The 17217-nt window shown below is 38.2% G+C and overlaps 1 protein-coding gene across 2 annotated transcripts in view; it reads right to left on the reverse strand.

Moving 5' to 3' along the window:
* The window catches only part of ANLN (anillin actin binding protein), a 28483-nt gene extending 11266 nt beyond the window's left edge, over nucleotides 1-17217 (reverse strand). For both annotated transcript variants that reach the window (XM_021386425.1, XM_021386424.1), the window contains exons 1-17: nucleotides 17082-17217; nucleotides 11905-12058; nucleotides 11281-11565; nucleotides 10550-10896; nucleotides 9627-9837; nucleotides 8664-8857; nucleotides 8420-8527; nucleotides 7815-7932; nucleotides 6989-7105; nucleotides 6218-6444; nucleotides 5499-5650; nucleotides 5044-5191; nucleotides 4277-4412; nucleotides 3700-3882; nucleotides 1802-1928; nucleotides 887-935; nucleotides 751-807 (exon numbers count right to left, since the gene is read on the reverse strand). In XM_021386425.1, coding sequence (XP_021242100.1) covers nucleotides 751-807; nucleotides 887-935; nucleotides 1802-1928; nucleotides 3700-3882; nucleotides 4277-4412; nucleotides 5044-5191; nucleotides 5499-5650; nucleotides 6218-6444; nucleotides 6989-7105; nucleotides 7815-7932; nucleotides 8420-8527; nucleotides 8664-8857; nucleotides 9627-9837; nucleotides 10550-10896; nucleotides 11281-11565; nucleotides 11905-12058; nucleotides 17082-17099 — 2631 coding nt within the window. In that variant the 5' untranslated portion in view covers nucleotides 17100-17217. The remainder of the gene's footprint in view (nucleotides 1-750; nucleotides 808-886; nucleotides 936-1801; nucleotides 1929-3699; nucleotides 3883-4276; nucleotides 4413-5043; nucleotides 5192-5498; nucleotides 5651-6217; nucleotides 6445-6988; nucleotides 7106-7814; nucleotides 7933-8419; nucleotides 8528-8663; nucleotides 8858-9626; nucleotides 9838-10549; nucleotides 10897-11280; nucleotides 11566-11904; nucleotides 12059-17081) is intronic.

Here is a 17217-nt window from a genome sequence, read left to right on the forward strand (position 1 = left end):
AAAATCACTATTTCTATTCTCTGGTATGGGATTTAAGAATTTATCCCATCATCTTTGAAAGATGCTCAAGTTTCTCCTTTTTTGCAGACTGCCAGTTATCTTTACAAGGAGGAAATAGGACCTAAAATGGGCAATCAATGGACACCCAATTATTGCAATGGCAAGTGAAAAACACCTCTAAAAAGCCACTGGCTTGTTCAGGGCTAACAAAGCCTTAATAAGGCTCAAACACTTGAAATGTGCATGCTATTCAGGCTTAAATGTTTACTTTCAAGAGATTATTAAAACAACATTTGCTTTAAAAATAAGTAACTATTGCTTTTACTTAACATTAGGAATAAAAAAGTATTACAGATGATCAGTAGAGCTTTAGGACCAACAGAACTGGAGGGTAGGGGATACTGACTTGTTGATTTTGTGTAAATCAGAGAATGAGAGTACTAAATCACTACAAGATGCAACCATATATTAAATAGAAGTTTGAAAAGCACAGCATTTAGTAGAACAATTTAGAATCCTCCTTCTACACTTTGTCCCCCAATATATTTTAAACTTTAAGTGCTGCAAGTCCAAACCTCTAATAGCTGCAGGAGTGCATAACCCATCTGTTATTGCAGATGTTCTAAGAAAGAACAAGAGGAGTAAAAGCAAGCAATAGATTGCTTAAAACTATTAGTTCTCACTGAGAACTACAGTATTCTTAGTTTACCCTCTTGAAATACAACACAATAAATTTTGTGTTCCATTTACCTTAGATTTATTTGCCTTTTTCTTTTTATCAGTGCTTGGAGCTTCTTTTCTCTGCACCTATAAGGCAAAAAGGTATTAAGAAAGTACAACACATCACTCTTCCCTACGTATCCTCTTGACAGGGACCAATACATACCAAACTGTAGACTTCTATATTTACTTCAAAGTCATTTGATACATCATGCCTAAAAGAGATGAGTGGGAAAAACATGTTAAGCCACAGACTGCAGCAAAGATGGTTTTGTTTGTTGTTTTCTGCTGTTACTCATTACTACTTCCCTCCTCCTGATCCCTAAAATTCACCAAGGAACAACTAAGAATACCTAGGTTCTACTCAAAAGAATCTTAGCCATGGTGCTTACCAATAGCTAGTATCTCTTATTAGTAAACTTTAGGTTGTCCCTGGAGGTCTGAAATCCTTTCACTTCTACAATAGCACTCCCCAGTGCAAGCAAGCAGTGTTGCTATTCCTAAGACCTCAGCACATTACTACTTAAAGTTGCTTTCTAGAACTCCAAGAAAGTAGAGAGAAGGTAGGAGGTAGATAGAATACATCTACCATTTCTCAGAACATACTCAGTCCACTGCTGGTAAACATTTCTGGAACAGAGACTGCTTTTTCAGTAATTAGCTTTAAGTGAAAATTACAGTTCTGTTGGACTTGAAAAACTTCCATTTGAACTTGCATCTTCTTAGCTAATGTTTGAGAATTAATTTTAGTTTTAACAATAGTATTTTTTTTCCAGGACACCAAAAACAAATAGCTATACGAAGCGTTAATTGCTGCAAAAGAACTCTCAGGGAAGGTAATTCGTCTGTCATTGCAGTTATTCCAGGAGAGAGCCATAGAAAAAGCAACAAGTTAGCTTATGGCATAAATCAAGTTACCCTTTTAAAAAGTAAATTCTGGCTATATCTTAAAATAAGGTCTCGCTAAATTTGTTTGCATAATAAGGCATTTTAATATGAAGATTTTCAGTAACGTTTTTGTACACACTCCACCATCAGAGATGGAATCAGTTCCAAAACAGTTTTTTGTACTTATACTTACATAGTAAACGTTGTAGCAAAAGTAAGAGCATCTCCATTCAGGGAGCTGGCAGTACTTGCTAATGGAGTTGCAACCATGTTTTCTGCTCCAGATCTCAGTATTATCACATAGTAGTAGTTCGCTGCTTCTGTAAATACATTTCAGATGTGCATTTTTTTTTGTTCAAGAGTTGTTCAAGTAGCTAAAAGTCCTCCAGTACTGCATTGCCATTAAGTGTGCCTCTGTTTCACCCAATGTAAACACTTGTGTTAGTAAAGATTTGCTTACAAACTTATCCTGAATGCAAATGTTTTTCCTCTGGTATCCGTTAGTAGAATCATCTCCACAGAAATCACAAGTGCATTAGGGTCTGGGGCTTTCCAGGCCAGACCTATACTACCCAATGCATGAGACAAAAGAGGATGAACTCATAATCAGCAATTAATCTTAGTTCCTTATCCTCTAGGCCTACCAACTTAACAATACATCAGCTTTTGCTACTGCCCATCCTTTTTTTCCCCCTCCCATCCTACAATGAATTGATATCGAGGCAGCTTATTTCCCTGACTTTTCATGTAACAGGGAGAAAGACCACCACCACAAGAGCACATTTCAATAACATCAGATATTTGAAGGTTTAGACCATCTGCAGCAAAGTGATGAGCAGTAAAACCAAAGCAATGCATAACATTATATTATGTTAAAACAAAAGTTTAGTTGCTCTATAGTAGAGGACAAGTCACAGCCTTCAGAGCAGTTGGCCTAGAGTCCAATAAGCATTGATTTGCAGCTGTTATATTTGATGTTTTCTTCATAAATAAGTGATTTATAGAGTTTGTTCTGGTGCACAGTATATAGCAAATGGTGCACTTCCAGAACATATTTTCTATGACAAGGAGCATTCAGTTGTTTCTTTAGACAATTCGGTTACAGGAACTGCTGACTAAGTATTTTTGTAACCATTAAATAAGCTTTCCTATGAACAGAAATCTGTTTACATGAATCTCTCTCATACAACCAGAACTACAACACATCAAGAGATTCAATTATGTCAGGTGTTTCCATTCATGTCCTCGGCTACATAAACATTTTATGTCCTTCCTAATATACAGTTGAAGATATTAAAACTTAATTTACATTTCGTAGGACAGTTAAAAAAGAAAATAAGAAAGGTTACACATGCATTCACTAATAGTAGTTTTGGAGCAGATATTAAACAAGAATTGTTCAGTGACTTATATACCTTATATTTCAGTGAGGTAAGAAAGAAGAATCTGTCAGAGTTATCCAGCTACAATGAAATTTTGTGACAATATTTAAAAATAGCATTGGTTATTGTGGACTTGCAGATTCCTGCGAACAATCCTTTGAGAAAGGAACTTACTATGTTCCTGACTAAGTCTCTAGACCTACAAAGAGATATTTCCAGATACTGTTCTAAAGCAAGGGAAACTACTCAACATTAATGCTTTAATGATTTAAATATGACAGCTTAATAGATGCATTATACATGTAGGATTTTGAGGTGTTAACAGGACTAAGAAAAAGGAAGTGATGCAATTACCATTTCAGAAAGCCACTGAAGTCAGAATTTACATAATGATATTTATTAGTAGACTTGCATCCACAAGAAGAGTCCAAGACAGGAAGATAGATCCGAGACAAAATTTTACTTCCTTCCCAATAAGTTACAGAGAACCACGGAAATATCTTATTTTAAGATTGGCCTTGGAAAGTCATACAAGTTTCTTGAATATCACAAGTAAGAAAAGGATGCTGCTAAAAAAGACCAGGGAAACAGCAACATAGAGGACAAGAAAGCCAACAAGGAGAAAACTAAACTACAAGTGTATCTAGTGAGGGAGGGAGAATAGCAAGACAGCAAGGGAGGGGGGATAATTTTTAGTTGCTAATTTTACCTGGTTTTTGAACTGTACCACAAACAAAATCTGCTTTTAGAGGTAGACGCATTTCTGAAATAGAAACAGATCCCCTGGATGGAGTAAACTCAGAAGATGTTGAAGCAACTTTATTTCTTCTAATAAGAGGTCCCTCACTCTTCAGTTTATTTAGTTCTTCCAATAAAGCAGTTCTCTTCTCAGCTGTGTAGAGAAATTAATGAATTATAGTTGTAATTAGGCAAAAAAAGTACTAAACGTGAGCACTGAGATGCTGTGAGTTGTCTTGTTTTGGGTTTGGTTGGTTCTGGTTTGTTTAGTGTTTTATTTTTTGCCATAGGTATGTAAAAATGCAAGAGAAGCATTAATCAACTTCCAGGACAGTAGGAATATCTGGGATGAGAGGTACCAAAGAAGTTCTCCTGCCTACAGGAGAAAGCAAAACAGAATAGATGTTATCTTCTCGTGTTTTCCGAAAGGAAGAACTGTAAATAGGCAGGTACAAAGTAATACCATAAATTAATTGCAGGAGCATATCACACAACTCTTTAAAAAGTGTTCTTGCTGTAAAGAATTGGACTTGAATCTAAAAACTTACTTGCAAGGAGAAGTAGTCTCTCTGCTTCTGCTTCCTCTTGTGACCCTTTTCCATGTTCCTCATCAAAACAGCAGTTCAGAGCTTGGCTGGCTTGGTAAATCACTGTCTGCTGCATGTTGATCTCATTATTCAGCTCCTAGCATAAACCAGCAGAAATAATAAGCAAAAATACAGTTTTGCTGTTACATTCAAGAAAATGAAACTGAACACCTTGAGACTAATGTTTCTGGCTGTGCTACAGAAAAAAGCAGTAATTTAGACAGTAAACTACAAGAAATCTTGCAGTTCAATCTTATCTCTGCAACAGAGTACTCCAGCACAACTTTTTCTGCCTCAAAGGTAATTTAAATATGATAGGGAGTGAATGACTTCAGTGTTTGCATGCTCCATATCCAGTCTAGCCTTCTCTTCACCACTGGAAGCAGCAGCTAACCAGAAATTCAGCAGTATAAATGATGAGGCACCAGAAAAGATCAGAATGTTGCTTACTGAAAGTGTCTTTGTGAATCCTGTCTAATTCAGTGTCAGAAATGAAACAGAACTCCCCATATCCTATTCAAAGCAACACCTTGTGTTCTCCAGACAGTTATAGCATGACCCAATTAGATGTATTAGCTCAAGTCACACTGTACTATTACATACTATTAAATGCTTGTTAGAACTGCAAAATCAACTTAAGTAGTATGTTAATATGTGGTCATTTGCAGGGTGAATTAGGCATAGAAGTAATAAGTCAGGAAAACTATATTTAGAAGTATATTAGATACCTGCATTTTCTTTTTGATATTGACTTGATCACATGGACCATTCTTTTTCATTTCTAGTTTGGAAGCAACATCTTCTTTGCGAACGATGACTTGCTTTATTGAAGGACGATCGGTTTCCTTAAATCTTTGAGATCTATATGCATCAACACTTAAAACAGGAAACTGGGTTAGAAGTGTTTTCCATGCATGTCAAGCTTTACTTATTTACACACTTATTCATACATATGTATATCAAGTCATTAATGCTTTCCAGCTTGACTTTAAAGTAAAAGCACTCTTCAATACATTTAAGTTTAGACAACATGAAGACTACACAGAGGCAGCCTTTGGTAAAGGCTGACAGCTTCAATAAAAGCTTCTTTTGCAGTTTAAGCAGTACAATTCTTTAGAAGAGTTAAAAAGAGCCATGACACATTCTTAGCTTGTGCACTTAAGACAATCTTTGAGTTTATTACCTATATGGGAGGCTGCGATCTTCTGACAGAGAGCTCATACTGTCTCCAGATTCTTCCCTGGGCATTTTAGTCCTTTGGAACTTATCAGACTTTTGACTCACATCACTGACACTGCTATCCTCACCAACTGACTTACAAGGAGTAACAAAAACCTGGCAAGAAGATGATATTGTATCATGAGTGACACAGACAGATGTTTGAAATACATTTCCTCTTATCTTTACTTCTTCTGTGATTACATATAAGCAGTAAGTCCAGAGGGAGCTGAATATTATTTAGCGGACTGTTTACAAACATTTTCTAGACCATGGAGCAAGCTATTTGTTTATTTTTAAAGATGCCAACAGATCATTGAACTTTCAGAATATTTCACTCTTAGTTTTCAAACCTGTACAGTTAAATAATTACTTAAGGTTTTCACAAGTAACTGCTTCATCAAACACACATACACAACAGCAAGTCCAGTGCAAGTAATAGATCTATATATTAAAATTTGATATTGCAGAAACTTGTTTAATATAGCATCTGATATGCCGTGTTATTTCCAGAGGCAAAAAAAACTTCAAGAACTTTACCTCATTAAGTCCTCATTAGCAAAATGTTATTTGTAACGTCAGTATTTGACCAGGTATCACAATACACTAAAATATCACTGTTCACAAACAAATGACAACCTTCTATGGTAAAGTTGTCCTTCCCCATCTCCCAAGAGCTCTCACCTCTGGACCAACAGATTCCACTAGAGGGGTTAACAGAGACATTGATGAAATATTTAGTGACTCTTCCTGCTCATCATCATCACTTTCACCTTCTAGGCTCATGCTCATTTCCTTCTTCAGCTTTTCTATGTCTGGACCATCCTCTTGAAGAATTTCAAAAATTTCATTTATCACTTTTGAGCTATTCATTTCATCACCAGCCCTTATTTCGACTTCACGTACTTCTTCTGAAAGGTGATGTTTTAAAAATATTAGTAGCATCTAAACTAAATGTTAGTTTACACAATGAGACTGAAGAGTTGACAGACAAGCCAGCCACTTTTGCTTTCCAAGTAACATTGATTAAAAAGTGCTTATTATAATCAGGCACGTTAGAACCCTGAAGTATACTTCCATCCTTATTTTAATATACTTTCATCTCATGTACTGCATAAGTCATACAGAGAGGCAATACAAAGAGGCATGTGTTAGACAAGTTTCAACATTTCAACTTATGCAAGTCTGAAACTGCAGTCTCCCACAGTGCAGTCATTTCTCTCCTTTCCCAATAAAGTTTAGTATCAGTTTTAATATTTCTTGAAGACTTAACACTGAGAGTATTTTATGATAAAAAGCTTCCTGATTCTTTTTATACAAATCTGATTACAAAGCAAACATGAGTGTCAGCAGATGTACAGTGAATTCATTATTTGGTTTTCAAGGCTATTAACACTGCTGGACAAGTGGGAAGAGATAGCTAAGCACAATAAAATACATCTAATTAATACAAACCATTTGGTTTCTCAGCAAGTTGTTCAAGTTTTGACACAGGCACCGCTTCTACAGGGCTCTTTGGCCGAAGGACTGTCAGAGAACTGGATTTATCAGTCTCTTCACATTTAGAAGCATCTAAGAATTTTATTAAAAAGAAAGAGTTAATGAAGATATTCTGTACCCATTTGTTTACTTTTTTCTTAGCATTGCGTTTTGGAAGATTGCTAATATAGCTGACAATTTACAAGAACACTGCAGAGTGGAGCCACTTGAGCAAAAAGTGGAATTAAACAGAAAACACAACATCCATGCCCAATCTAAGAGAAGCATATCATCCTGCATTTGTAGCAGCACATTCAAAAGTCTGTTTGCCTGTGAAGTATATAAAGGAACATTTAACAAAATTCACTCTGCTTCCAGAGAATTGAAGGCTCTTCCACTCCCTGAATATTAGGTAGGATGTCACAAGCATAACAATTCGTTTCACATCCCCTACTATAAGAATTAATACAAGGGGATACTGACAAGGGAAGTGTTTGTGCAAATTTGGTAAACTCACATACAGTATGAATGAAATCTGTAGCTGATCCTTTTCATACACTCACTCTACACTCAGCATACATGAAGATACAAAACATTGCCTTCGTTTCTCAGTAGGTTTACCAATCTGCCCCGACAATACTTCCAGCAGCAGCGTTACATGAAAAAACTTAAATCAGCAAAAAGCGAGGTTGTACTGAGGTCCAGTTCCATACTGGAGTGCTACTAGCCTCTTTGTCCACTTAGAATTCTAAGGGCAGTGCTACAGTCTACTATTAGCCACAGGCAAAAAACAAATTCTCACCTGAAGATTCTACACTGGGAGACTCTGCTGGCCTGTCACCTGGGATGTCTTCTGCTGATCCAGAAGTAGTAGTATCTGAACGAGGAGAACGTTTTGGACTACCTTGAGATGGGCCATCCTGTTAAAACCAAAAATATAGTACATTCAGGTTGGAATGTTCAAAGGGACTAACAAAAATTAGCTACCTATCCAATATGAAGAAAGATTCTATTTATGAAGAACATCAGCTGAAGTACCAAGTTAAAATGGCTGTATGACGAGCTTTTAGAAGTTGGCAGGGGGATTGGGAGGGAGAAAGAATATTCATACATAAGAAATAAGCATACTTATTTCTTACATAAGAATACGTGAAGTAGCACAATGTCCATTATCAAAAATGAAATCAATCAGCTCAAGTCAGTATCATTTGTAACTGATTCTGCAGAAAAAAAGAATCCAATACTTCATCAATAATCATACAAGCTACTTGAGAGGCAGTATTGCGTAGCTTGGGTATTTAAAAGCCTTAGATCTTCACACAACATAGATAAAAGATGAGAACACCCACATCCAGAACGAGTTAAAGCAATTCACACATCCTTTGACGCACACAGCTAACATATTACCATTTTAGCTTCTGGAAGTTTTCTCTTAGAACTTTCACTTCTCTCTGTGCTCCACAGATTGCCCCTATCAAATCGGCCACGAATGCATGCAAGCTCTCGTTCACGTTCCTATGCAAATAAAGGGGAATAGGAGAAGAGCTGACAACTTTAAGATGTCAAGACATTGCAAACTTATCAGGCAGGGAAAGAACAGTAAGAATCTTCACTGAGCTTATAAACAAGCTATGAATTTAGCAAGTCATACCTGCTTAAGCTGAAGCGCTAAAGTGGCAGTAGAGGAATTTTCATTTTGTTTGAAAAGCTTTTCCTGGATTGTCCTTGTATTTGGGGTGACGATAGGTGTTCTGTGCCCCGGAGTATTCGTAGAAGGACTCCGTGCACTATTCTCTTGACAGCGCTCTCCAAAACGTTCCAGGAAGGGCTTAATTCCCGATCCCCCTACAAGAACAATTATTTTGCTTTGAAATAAGCTCTCAAACAGAAAAATTACACTGCAATTTCAGATCTCACTGAAGGTTCTCAATGAAACAATTCAGATGCCTCCTTCACAACTTACCGTTATACTTTATACAAACTTAACCTGAAGCGCAAATCACTGCTGTAACAAAACACTGAAGATACTAAAGCAGCAAATCAGAGCAAACAGATGTCCTCCTCTTTACAAAGACCACACGTGATCCTGATAATTATTCCAACTGGTTTGCTTTTTAAACACTTCTCACTTGCATCTTTCATCTAAATGAGCATTCTAGTACACAAGGGAGACACACTGTTTAGAATCCACTTTCCTTTATCATTAAAAGGAAGGACACTATGCATCTACAATGTCTTCAAGATTGGAAGCACTTCTTTTGGATATTCAGGCTCTTTTTTTTTTTACTTCATATCTATTAGATATATATCTTAGCCAACAGTTTGAAATATGCTTTCAATAGCCTGTCATCAACTGATATTAACAGCATCCTTTTTAGACAGAGAATTGTTAGATTGCTTTTGCTCTCAGGAGTTATTAAAAATACATTCAAAAATACTCTTGCAAAGTATGAAAGCCATACAACTTGCAATTATCACAGACTTCTTCAGTGTTAGAGCAAGAAATATGTATTATGCAATATGTTACCATAACTTCTTAACTAGCACATACTTTTCAACATAGGTGATTTGAATGACAATTCTTTGAACTCAGTGAAGCAGAAAAACAGCTTACCTGGTGTTGTGGGTTTATCCTTAGGTTCAGGTTGCACATGTGTCTCTTCTTTGGACTGAACCGGCTGAGACAAAGTTGATTGTACTACCTGCGTGTGTTTCTGAGTTTTCTGAGGGCTGCAAGGATCCTCTGTTAGTTGTTGTCGTACTTCAGATTCCTTAGAAGTGGGAGCAGTACTGCTTGAGGATTGTGTTATAAAATTGTTTGGATCCTTAAGAAGGGAAAAAGGGATAGTGTTAAACTGAGACTGTACAGTGTTAGTCATACTCTGAAGAGGAAAAAAACATTCTGCAGAACATACTATAAAACACATTCCACCAAAACAGAAAGAACTGACAACCATCGTTATAAGCTATTTATAGCATCTTGATCCAGTGTTTCAAACTGTTTCAGTATTGGATTCAAGGTGCTTTTGTCAGTTACCTCCGGTGCTTCCAACATTTCCCCAAACAAGATAGGGCACACAAATTATTGTCATTTTATAAGTAGCATAAATGGTACAATAAGCATTTGGTACTAATGATTTCAGCATTCTGATTCTATTTTTATTCAGTGTTAATATTCAGAGTTTCAGTCAGCTGATTATATGATGTTGAAGAGTAAAATCCAGAAGGGTTGTCACTTTAAGGAATCCCCTTCCAATAATCAAAAGACAGTAATCAGTCACTTCAACATCAGCGTTTACAAGACTTATATGTACATTCAGCTTCAAGTCTCAAGGAATTCTAAACTGTTTCAGGTCTGCTACTTAAAAAAAAGAACACGTGAGTTGTTATTAAACAAAAATAGTAAATCAACTAAGATTACTCGCACTAAATATTTAAATTTGTTATCAACATTCAGATTATTAAATTGGTAGGAGTTAACACTTCTCCCCCCAATACTCAAATCAGTCCTTAATCAGCAACTAATCAGACACTCACCGCTATCTTTGAGTTTGCTGGTTTATTAATAGAAGCCTCAACAAGCCTTTGAGAACAGGATGCAGCTTCCTGCTTTACACTGCTACTATTGATTCTAGCAGATGCTCCACTTGTAGTGGACAATTTGGATAAACAAGTAGTGCCAGGCTGTTCTTGTGCATTGTTTTGCTTTGCAGATGGATGACTTAGGTCATCTTCCCAGGAGCCAATTGTAGCAGCAAGGTTAGCTAAACGGCCCCTTCTCCCAATAGGAGTACCACTTGCCAGATCATTAGTTGCCCGCTTAGGTGGAGAAACAGACAGGTCTTTTGACAGGAGGGGAGACAGAGGAGCACATTCAGAGGGATCTGGAAAAGAGAACACAATCTTCTTAATAAAATACACTGAGATATGTTTGACTGCTGCTCTATGGTGAGTTTATCAACAGTTAGGTGCTCTGAAGGCACAGTCCGATCAAATTAAATGAAAGCTTGTTGCAAAGGCAACACATTCTTAACCAAGCAGCTTACTAGGTTGACATCACTGTTGTGATGAGCAAGGCTTCACATTAAAAGCCGCATAACATTCTCTTACAGTCAACAGTTTAATCATTTTAGGCCACCTCCAGTGCTGTCTACAAAACTTCTGTAAAAAAAAAAAGCATCGTCTCACAAAAAAATTGTCAGCTAGCACACGCTGTCATTAATGTAAGCACTGAAAAGCAGCAATATTATTCAGCAATTAAAACACACCCTCACTATCCCAGCAGCGTCGCTGTTCTGCCAGTTTCTGCATACGTGTTTTGACTGAAAGGGTTGCTGGAGTTTCTGACTTGGTGCTTGTTATTCCTTTCTCAAGAGGTTGAGCCGGTGAAACCTTGTTACATGCAGTTCCATGCAACTCTGAACTATTCACAGGAGAACGGTGGCTTGTGGAACTCGAAGGAGCAGGTTGTGTGTTCTCTATACTGGAAGCCTGAGTCTCTACATTATTGGAGCAACGTCTCTTTGATGGTGATGGTTTGGTACTAGGTTTCACTGTGCAGGTCAAAATATTCAAGCAAATTAGTATTCCAACAATCTCAAACATACTCAGAGACAGTACAAAACTGCAGTGTAAACTTATGATGTATGAATAACCCACCCTTCTCAAATTCTACCAATTACAAGACACTATATTTGGCATACAATCATCTTTAAATAGCTTACAAATCATTAAGAGTATCTGCTCTCAGATAAAGGTAAACACTAACCATATCCAGACGTAGTGGACTGGGTAACTGCACCCACTGTTGTTTACTTCAGGATAAACACCTGAGAGGTTTTCACTTGCCATCAAAACAACAATAGAAAAAAAAACAACATTTTGTAGGATACCTTCTTTATCAGGAAGAGATGTCTGGTTACCAGTCTCTAACAAAGGCTCTCTGACCCTCTTGGTCTGCGCTGCAAGTCTTGCTCCCATGGTCGGCCGCTCAGCCATTTTCTTCTGCAGGTTCTCCCGCCTGGCACGGGTCCGTTCAAGTAGTTTCTGAGTAGTCCATAAATCATGTGTTACTATACACTTCAGTGTGTTAACTAGTAATAGTCCGATATAAAAATATCGGAAGTCTTACTGTAATGAACATGTACCAAAAGCCACAATACCAGAAACATACCATGATGACCACACTAAGATAATGTGTCTCTCAGATGTTGCTAACTGACCTACTGTAATGTAATGCTACGGAAAGATTTAAAGCTTGATTTTTCTGATTGGTTATCCCCTCCTCCTCCTGAAAACAGGAAAAACATGTTTTCTAGGCCATCATCAATATGGCTTTCCTGTCTTCCTCCTTTCTCTCACTGCAGTAACTCCTGAACACCATACTTCTATTTCACCTTCACAATACGCACAGCTTCTCCTATTTTCCAGAAGTTAGATAAAAGATAGCTCTGCACTGCAGCAAATTCCAAGCTACCTTCTTGCTAGCTGGCTGGTTAGCTCACGTTTGCAGGCTATCTGAAGATCGTTTTGTCTACTGGACAGATAACAGTATCCAGCATTTCTCTCACAGGGGCACTGATTCAAGTCTTATCACCTAGACACAGATGTTCATGAAAGTTACCGGAACAGTAAAGTTTGAGACATCTACTTTTACATTAAACAACAGATGAAGCTACCCAATAGATGACAAAGTTCTAGTCATTAGCTTGGCTTTCAAAGAAAAAAAAAAATCACACTAGAGAGACATAAGCAATGCCAAAAAAAAAGAATTCTATAGAGCTCTATTCTGTAGAGCCTGAAGTATTCAGAAACATTTGAAATTAATATTTCTTCCCTGAATCACCACACGATAGTATTAAGTTACCAAGTCTGACTAGTGGACTCTTGACCTGTTGTTCAAGACACCCAACTGTCACTAACATTTCAATAAAAAATAAATAAATTAGCAATTCCAAAGCATTCATAAGAAGTGATAACAAATCAAATTCATGTTGTTAAAGTACAAAAAAAGTAGCTACCGCAGCACCAAAGCCAAAGGCAAACTCCTGTTCCACAAGACTAAGTTGTGAGGAACTGATGTCTTAATTGTCTGAATACACAGATGATTTATCAGTATCTTGTACAGGAAAAAAAACAAGTAAAGAGGTATCAATTAACCTTTCTTTATTAAGTTCTTTCATTCCCTAACTTTTGGGAATTTGAATTGTATAATCACATTGCACATGAAACAGCTGTTTCAGTGAACGTTCTACACTAGTAGAGAGTGATTCTTAATAGCATCCAAGTTTGAAATAGCATTTTTTTAATGCTGCGTTCATAAATCAAGATTACAGTTTGACCTAGAACACCTAATTATTACTTTGATCAATGTTTTAAGGCACTTTGAAACAAGAAATTGTGATTGAACTAATGACCTCTAAAGGGAAGCATATAAACTGCACTTGTTTGGTACCACATAAATTATTGTGAGAACTGTGCCAGCCATTATCTGTCCTGTCACATAGCAATTAAATACACATTTCACATTTTTAACTGTCTAAGGCTGAAGTCTCAAACAATGTTTCTTTGTAGGGCAACACAGGACAAATGGAATGTCAGTCCCAACAATTCCCTGCCGAAGTATAAATGTGGCTTCTCTAACTTCCATGGAAGAGAAGTTAAGGGGAAAAATATTATTAGAAGGGACACATGAAGTGCCTGAAATGCCTTCTCTGTGAGTTACATCCCAGTTGTGTCCACAAGCTAGTTTCCTTATTCCAACCCCCAAAAGGCAGAGCTATAAAGCGCACAGATAAAATACACAGAAGTTAAAATGTGTATATTAAGTTAATTTGTATAACTTCTCTTGCGCAAATTCGAGTGCATCATCTAAGACAATTTTCCTACAGTTCTATTCAAACTCAGTCACATTCCTTTCTGTTTTGTTAGTCCAGTAAAACGGAGCTTCAGTTGTTACAAATAGGATGTCATTTCACAGGAATGCACGCCTCTGTTGTTGAGCTCCAACTCCTATTGGCCTTTTGCATCTCAAATTTTCCATGCAAACGCCATAATTCAAACTCTGCTGTTCCACACGATGAGTCAGCCAGCTACCAGAACTTGAGGCTTACTTTTAAGTTCATCATAAGGGTGTTCAATACTAATAGTATATTCTCCACACATTCCAGTAACAGCCAACATTTCAGAGAAGGACATGTCTATTTCATTTTATCTAGGAATCTGAAAACAACTAAGTTGTAATCAGAGCATCACGGCCTGTGTTGCAAGAGCACATTTTAAAATCAGAGAACAGCTTCCCGCTTTAAATGTTGATGCACAGTCTTGCTTTAAAAGCAGCACGTGTTAAGGTACACCAAGAAGCCATATTTAGCAGTCTTAGAGAAGACACATAGGTCCATGTGTGATTACAAGGACTTGTTGCTACTACCCTGCTTTACTAGCAGAATGTTGCAGAGAGTGCAAGTTTCTGTGATACGGAAAGAACACCCAACTTCAAATTTCACGTATGCAAATCTTTCTCTGAGTAACTGTGTCACTTCTCTTTGGTCATCTGCCACCCTAGGAAACAATACTCAGCTCTACAAGTGTTAATAAGTATTTCAAAATACAAATAACCTAGACTATGCTCAGTACTACCAAATAAAGGCTTTAATGCAAGAAAGTGAATTACACAATCAACTACCAACTAAGAGCCATGAGTGCGCTCACTGTGATCCTAAAAAAGAATCCACCATCTCCTCAAAGCACCATATTAACAGTTCCGCTGATACACAGGTTATTAGATTTTGCTTGTAAAATTAATCAAAAGAAACATTATTTTAGAACTGCTTCATTTGAAAGCACTGCACTGAATCTTGCAACAATATTTGAATTAATTGAGACAAAATGTTTTTATTCTAAAGTCAAGTGATCAGCAAACAGCTTTGGCCAGGTTACGCTTGAATTGATGCTGCTTTACCTAAGCAACACTTACAGTGCCTCACCAGTTCCCTGCAAGCAACAGAACAGTTATTGATAAAGATTATCTGAAAATAGTTAAACTAATAATTTAAAATAAATAAAAATTAGGACATAAATACTTCATAGCAGGCGATAATAAAGGTTCCTTTACAAAAAGCCCTTTTTGAGGAAAGTTATCAAACTAAAATTCTGATGCACTAACACTGGTCTGATTTTCATACAGCAGGGGAACGTCCTCCACAGCATAAGCATTCCTGGCAAAGCAATACCTCTCAGGCACTCTGCAACACCAGCAAATACTTCAATGAAGTTTACACTAAGGAGTGGCCTCTGAGTTGGTCACAGCTTTTCAAAATCAGTTAACTATACAAAGGGTGTGTTGAGGTTGGAATATTTCCCAGCATGCAAAACCATTTTAAACTCGATCCAGTATTCTGGACTTGCAGTTTATTTAAGACTAGTCTCATCATGTCACCCACTACCAAGTAAGGAAGGAGTTTTTAGATGTTTACACTTCGCAAGCCTTACATGGGAGTAGCATTAATCTGCCTTGGCACATGCAAATCAATATCTTACATGTGATTTCTTTAAGTTGGATCTTGCAATCCTCCCCTGCTATGGGCACCTGATTTATTTACAGGATGCCTACTTGAAGTATAGATTATTCTCTCCTCCCTGTTAAAACTACGTACTGGATAAAGACCTATCATTAGGTTTGTGACTTTTTTTTAATTAATTCAGGCTTTGATTAAACAGGGCATGCATTAAAGAGAGAATGGTCAGCAGGTCAAAGCAGGTGATCCACTTCCTCTACTCTGCCCCGATAAAGCCACATCTGGAATACTGTGTCCAGTTGTGAGCTCCCCAGTTCAAGAAAGAGTCCAGCAGTGAGCAACAAAGATGATAAAGGGCTTGGAGCCATCTCCATTATGAGGAAAGGCAGAGAGACCTGGGTCTGTTCAGCTGAGAGAAGACTGAGAGGGAATCTGATCAATGTTCATAAATATCTAATAGTGCAAGATGCAATTGGACGAAGCCAGACTCTTTCCAGTGATGCGTAGCGACAGAAGGAGCAATGGCCAAGAACTGGAACATAGGAAGTTTTACACAAATATGTGGAAGAACTTCTTTAAAGTATGGGTGACAGAGGTTGTGGAGTCTCCTTCTTCCAAGATATTCAAGACTCATCTGGACACCTATCTGTGCAACCTACTGTAAGGAACCTGCTTTGCAGGGGGTTGGACCCGATGATCTCCAGAGGCCCGTTCCAACTCCTACCGTTCTGTAATTCTGTATGTATTCAAGAACATTAATTTTTATTATGTTATTTCTGAAAGCCATTATAAGACAGCTCTACGGCTTTATATCTGTCTCACATAAAAGCAGAGTACAGCGCAGCATCCTTAAGAAGTCTTCAACCCTCAAACAGATTCAAGTCAACCGATTCTATTTGTGTCATTACAATTTCGCCCCCTTAAAAGAAAAAACAAACACATAATGGTCTCCAACTGACTTTTTTAAAAAAAGAGGAACAGCGTCTGCAAATGAAAGTGACTAACCACGAAAGGCATTCGTGTCAAAGAGGATGTGTTTTTCATTAGGTGGTCACTGCTGTGGGGAAGACTTCAGCCCACCCTTTGCTTAGCCAGACACGATGTATCAGTACCGCTGCCATCAGCTTCTATCACCCCACCTGCTTCACTGGAAAACCTTATCTGTTACAAACACGTGAAAAGCAAACACCGAAGTGCTGGGCAATGCACTAAAGAATGCGCCCAGCTTGGAATAGGGCCTCCCTTCCACCAACTCCTGCGTTAACAACCCCTCTGTCCTCTCCTGGAAGAGACCAGAGGCCCCACGAGCGTCGGGGCGGCTGCAACATGAGGAGTACGGTCACGAGCGAGACTAGGCCCTCTATAATAGCATGCATCCCGCAATAAGGCGGAAGGGAACCGGGGGCCGCAGGCAGCCCTTAGGAAGGACTGAGAGAAGCCGTAACGCAGCCCGGCTCCCCGCGGACCCACCCCAACTTCCGCCCCGGCACCTCGCCCCCACCCCGCCACAGGCCCAAAGGACTAAAGCTCGCGGCGCGGGGCCGGGTTCCCACCTCGGTGAACGGGTCCATCACTGCCACTCCGGTCGCTCCCTCACGTCGCTACAGGAATGGCAAAAACCACCACCCCAACCGCTCCGTGGATTTGAATTTCAGCGCCCTCACCGACGACGCATGCGCCGGGAGTGCG

Source organism: Numida meleagris, chromosome 2 (assembly GCF_002078875.1).
Source record: "Numida meleagris isolate 19003 breed g44 Domestic line chromosome 2, NumMel1.0, whole genome shotgun sequence".
Taxonomy (NCBI): domain Eukaryota; kingdom Metazoa; phylum Chordata; class Aves; order Galliformes; family Numididae; genus Numida; species Numida meleagris.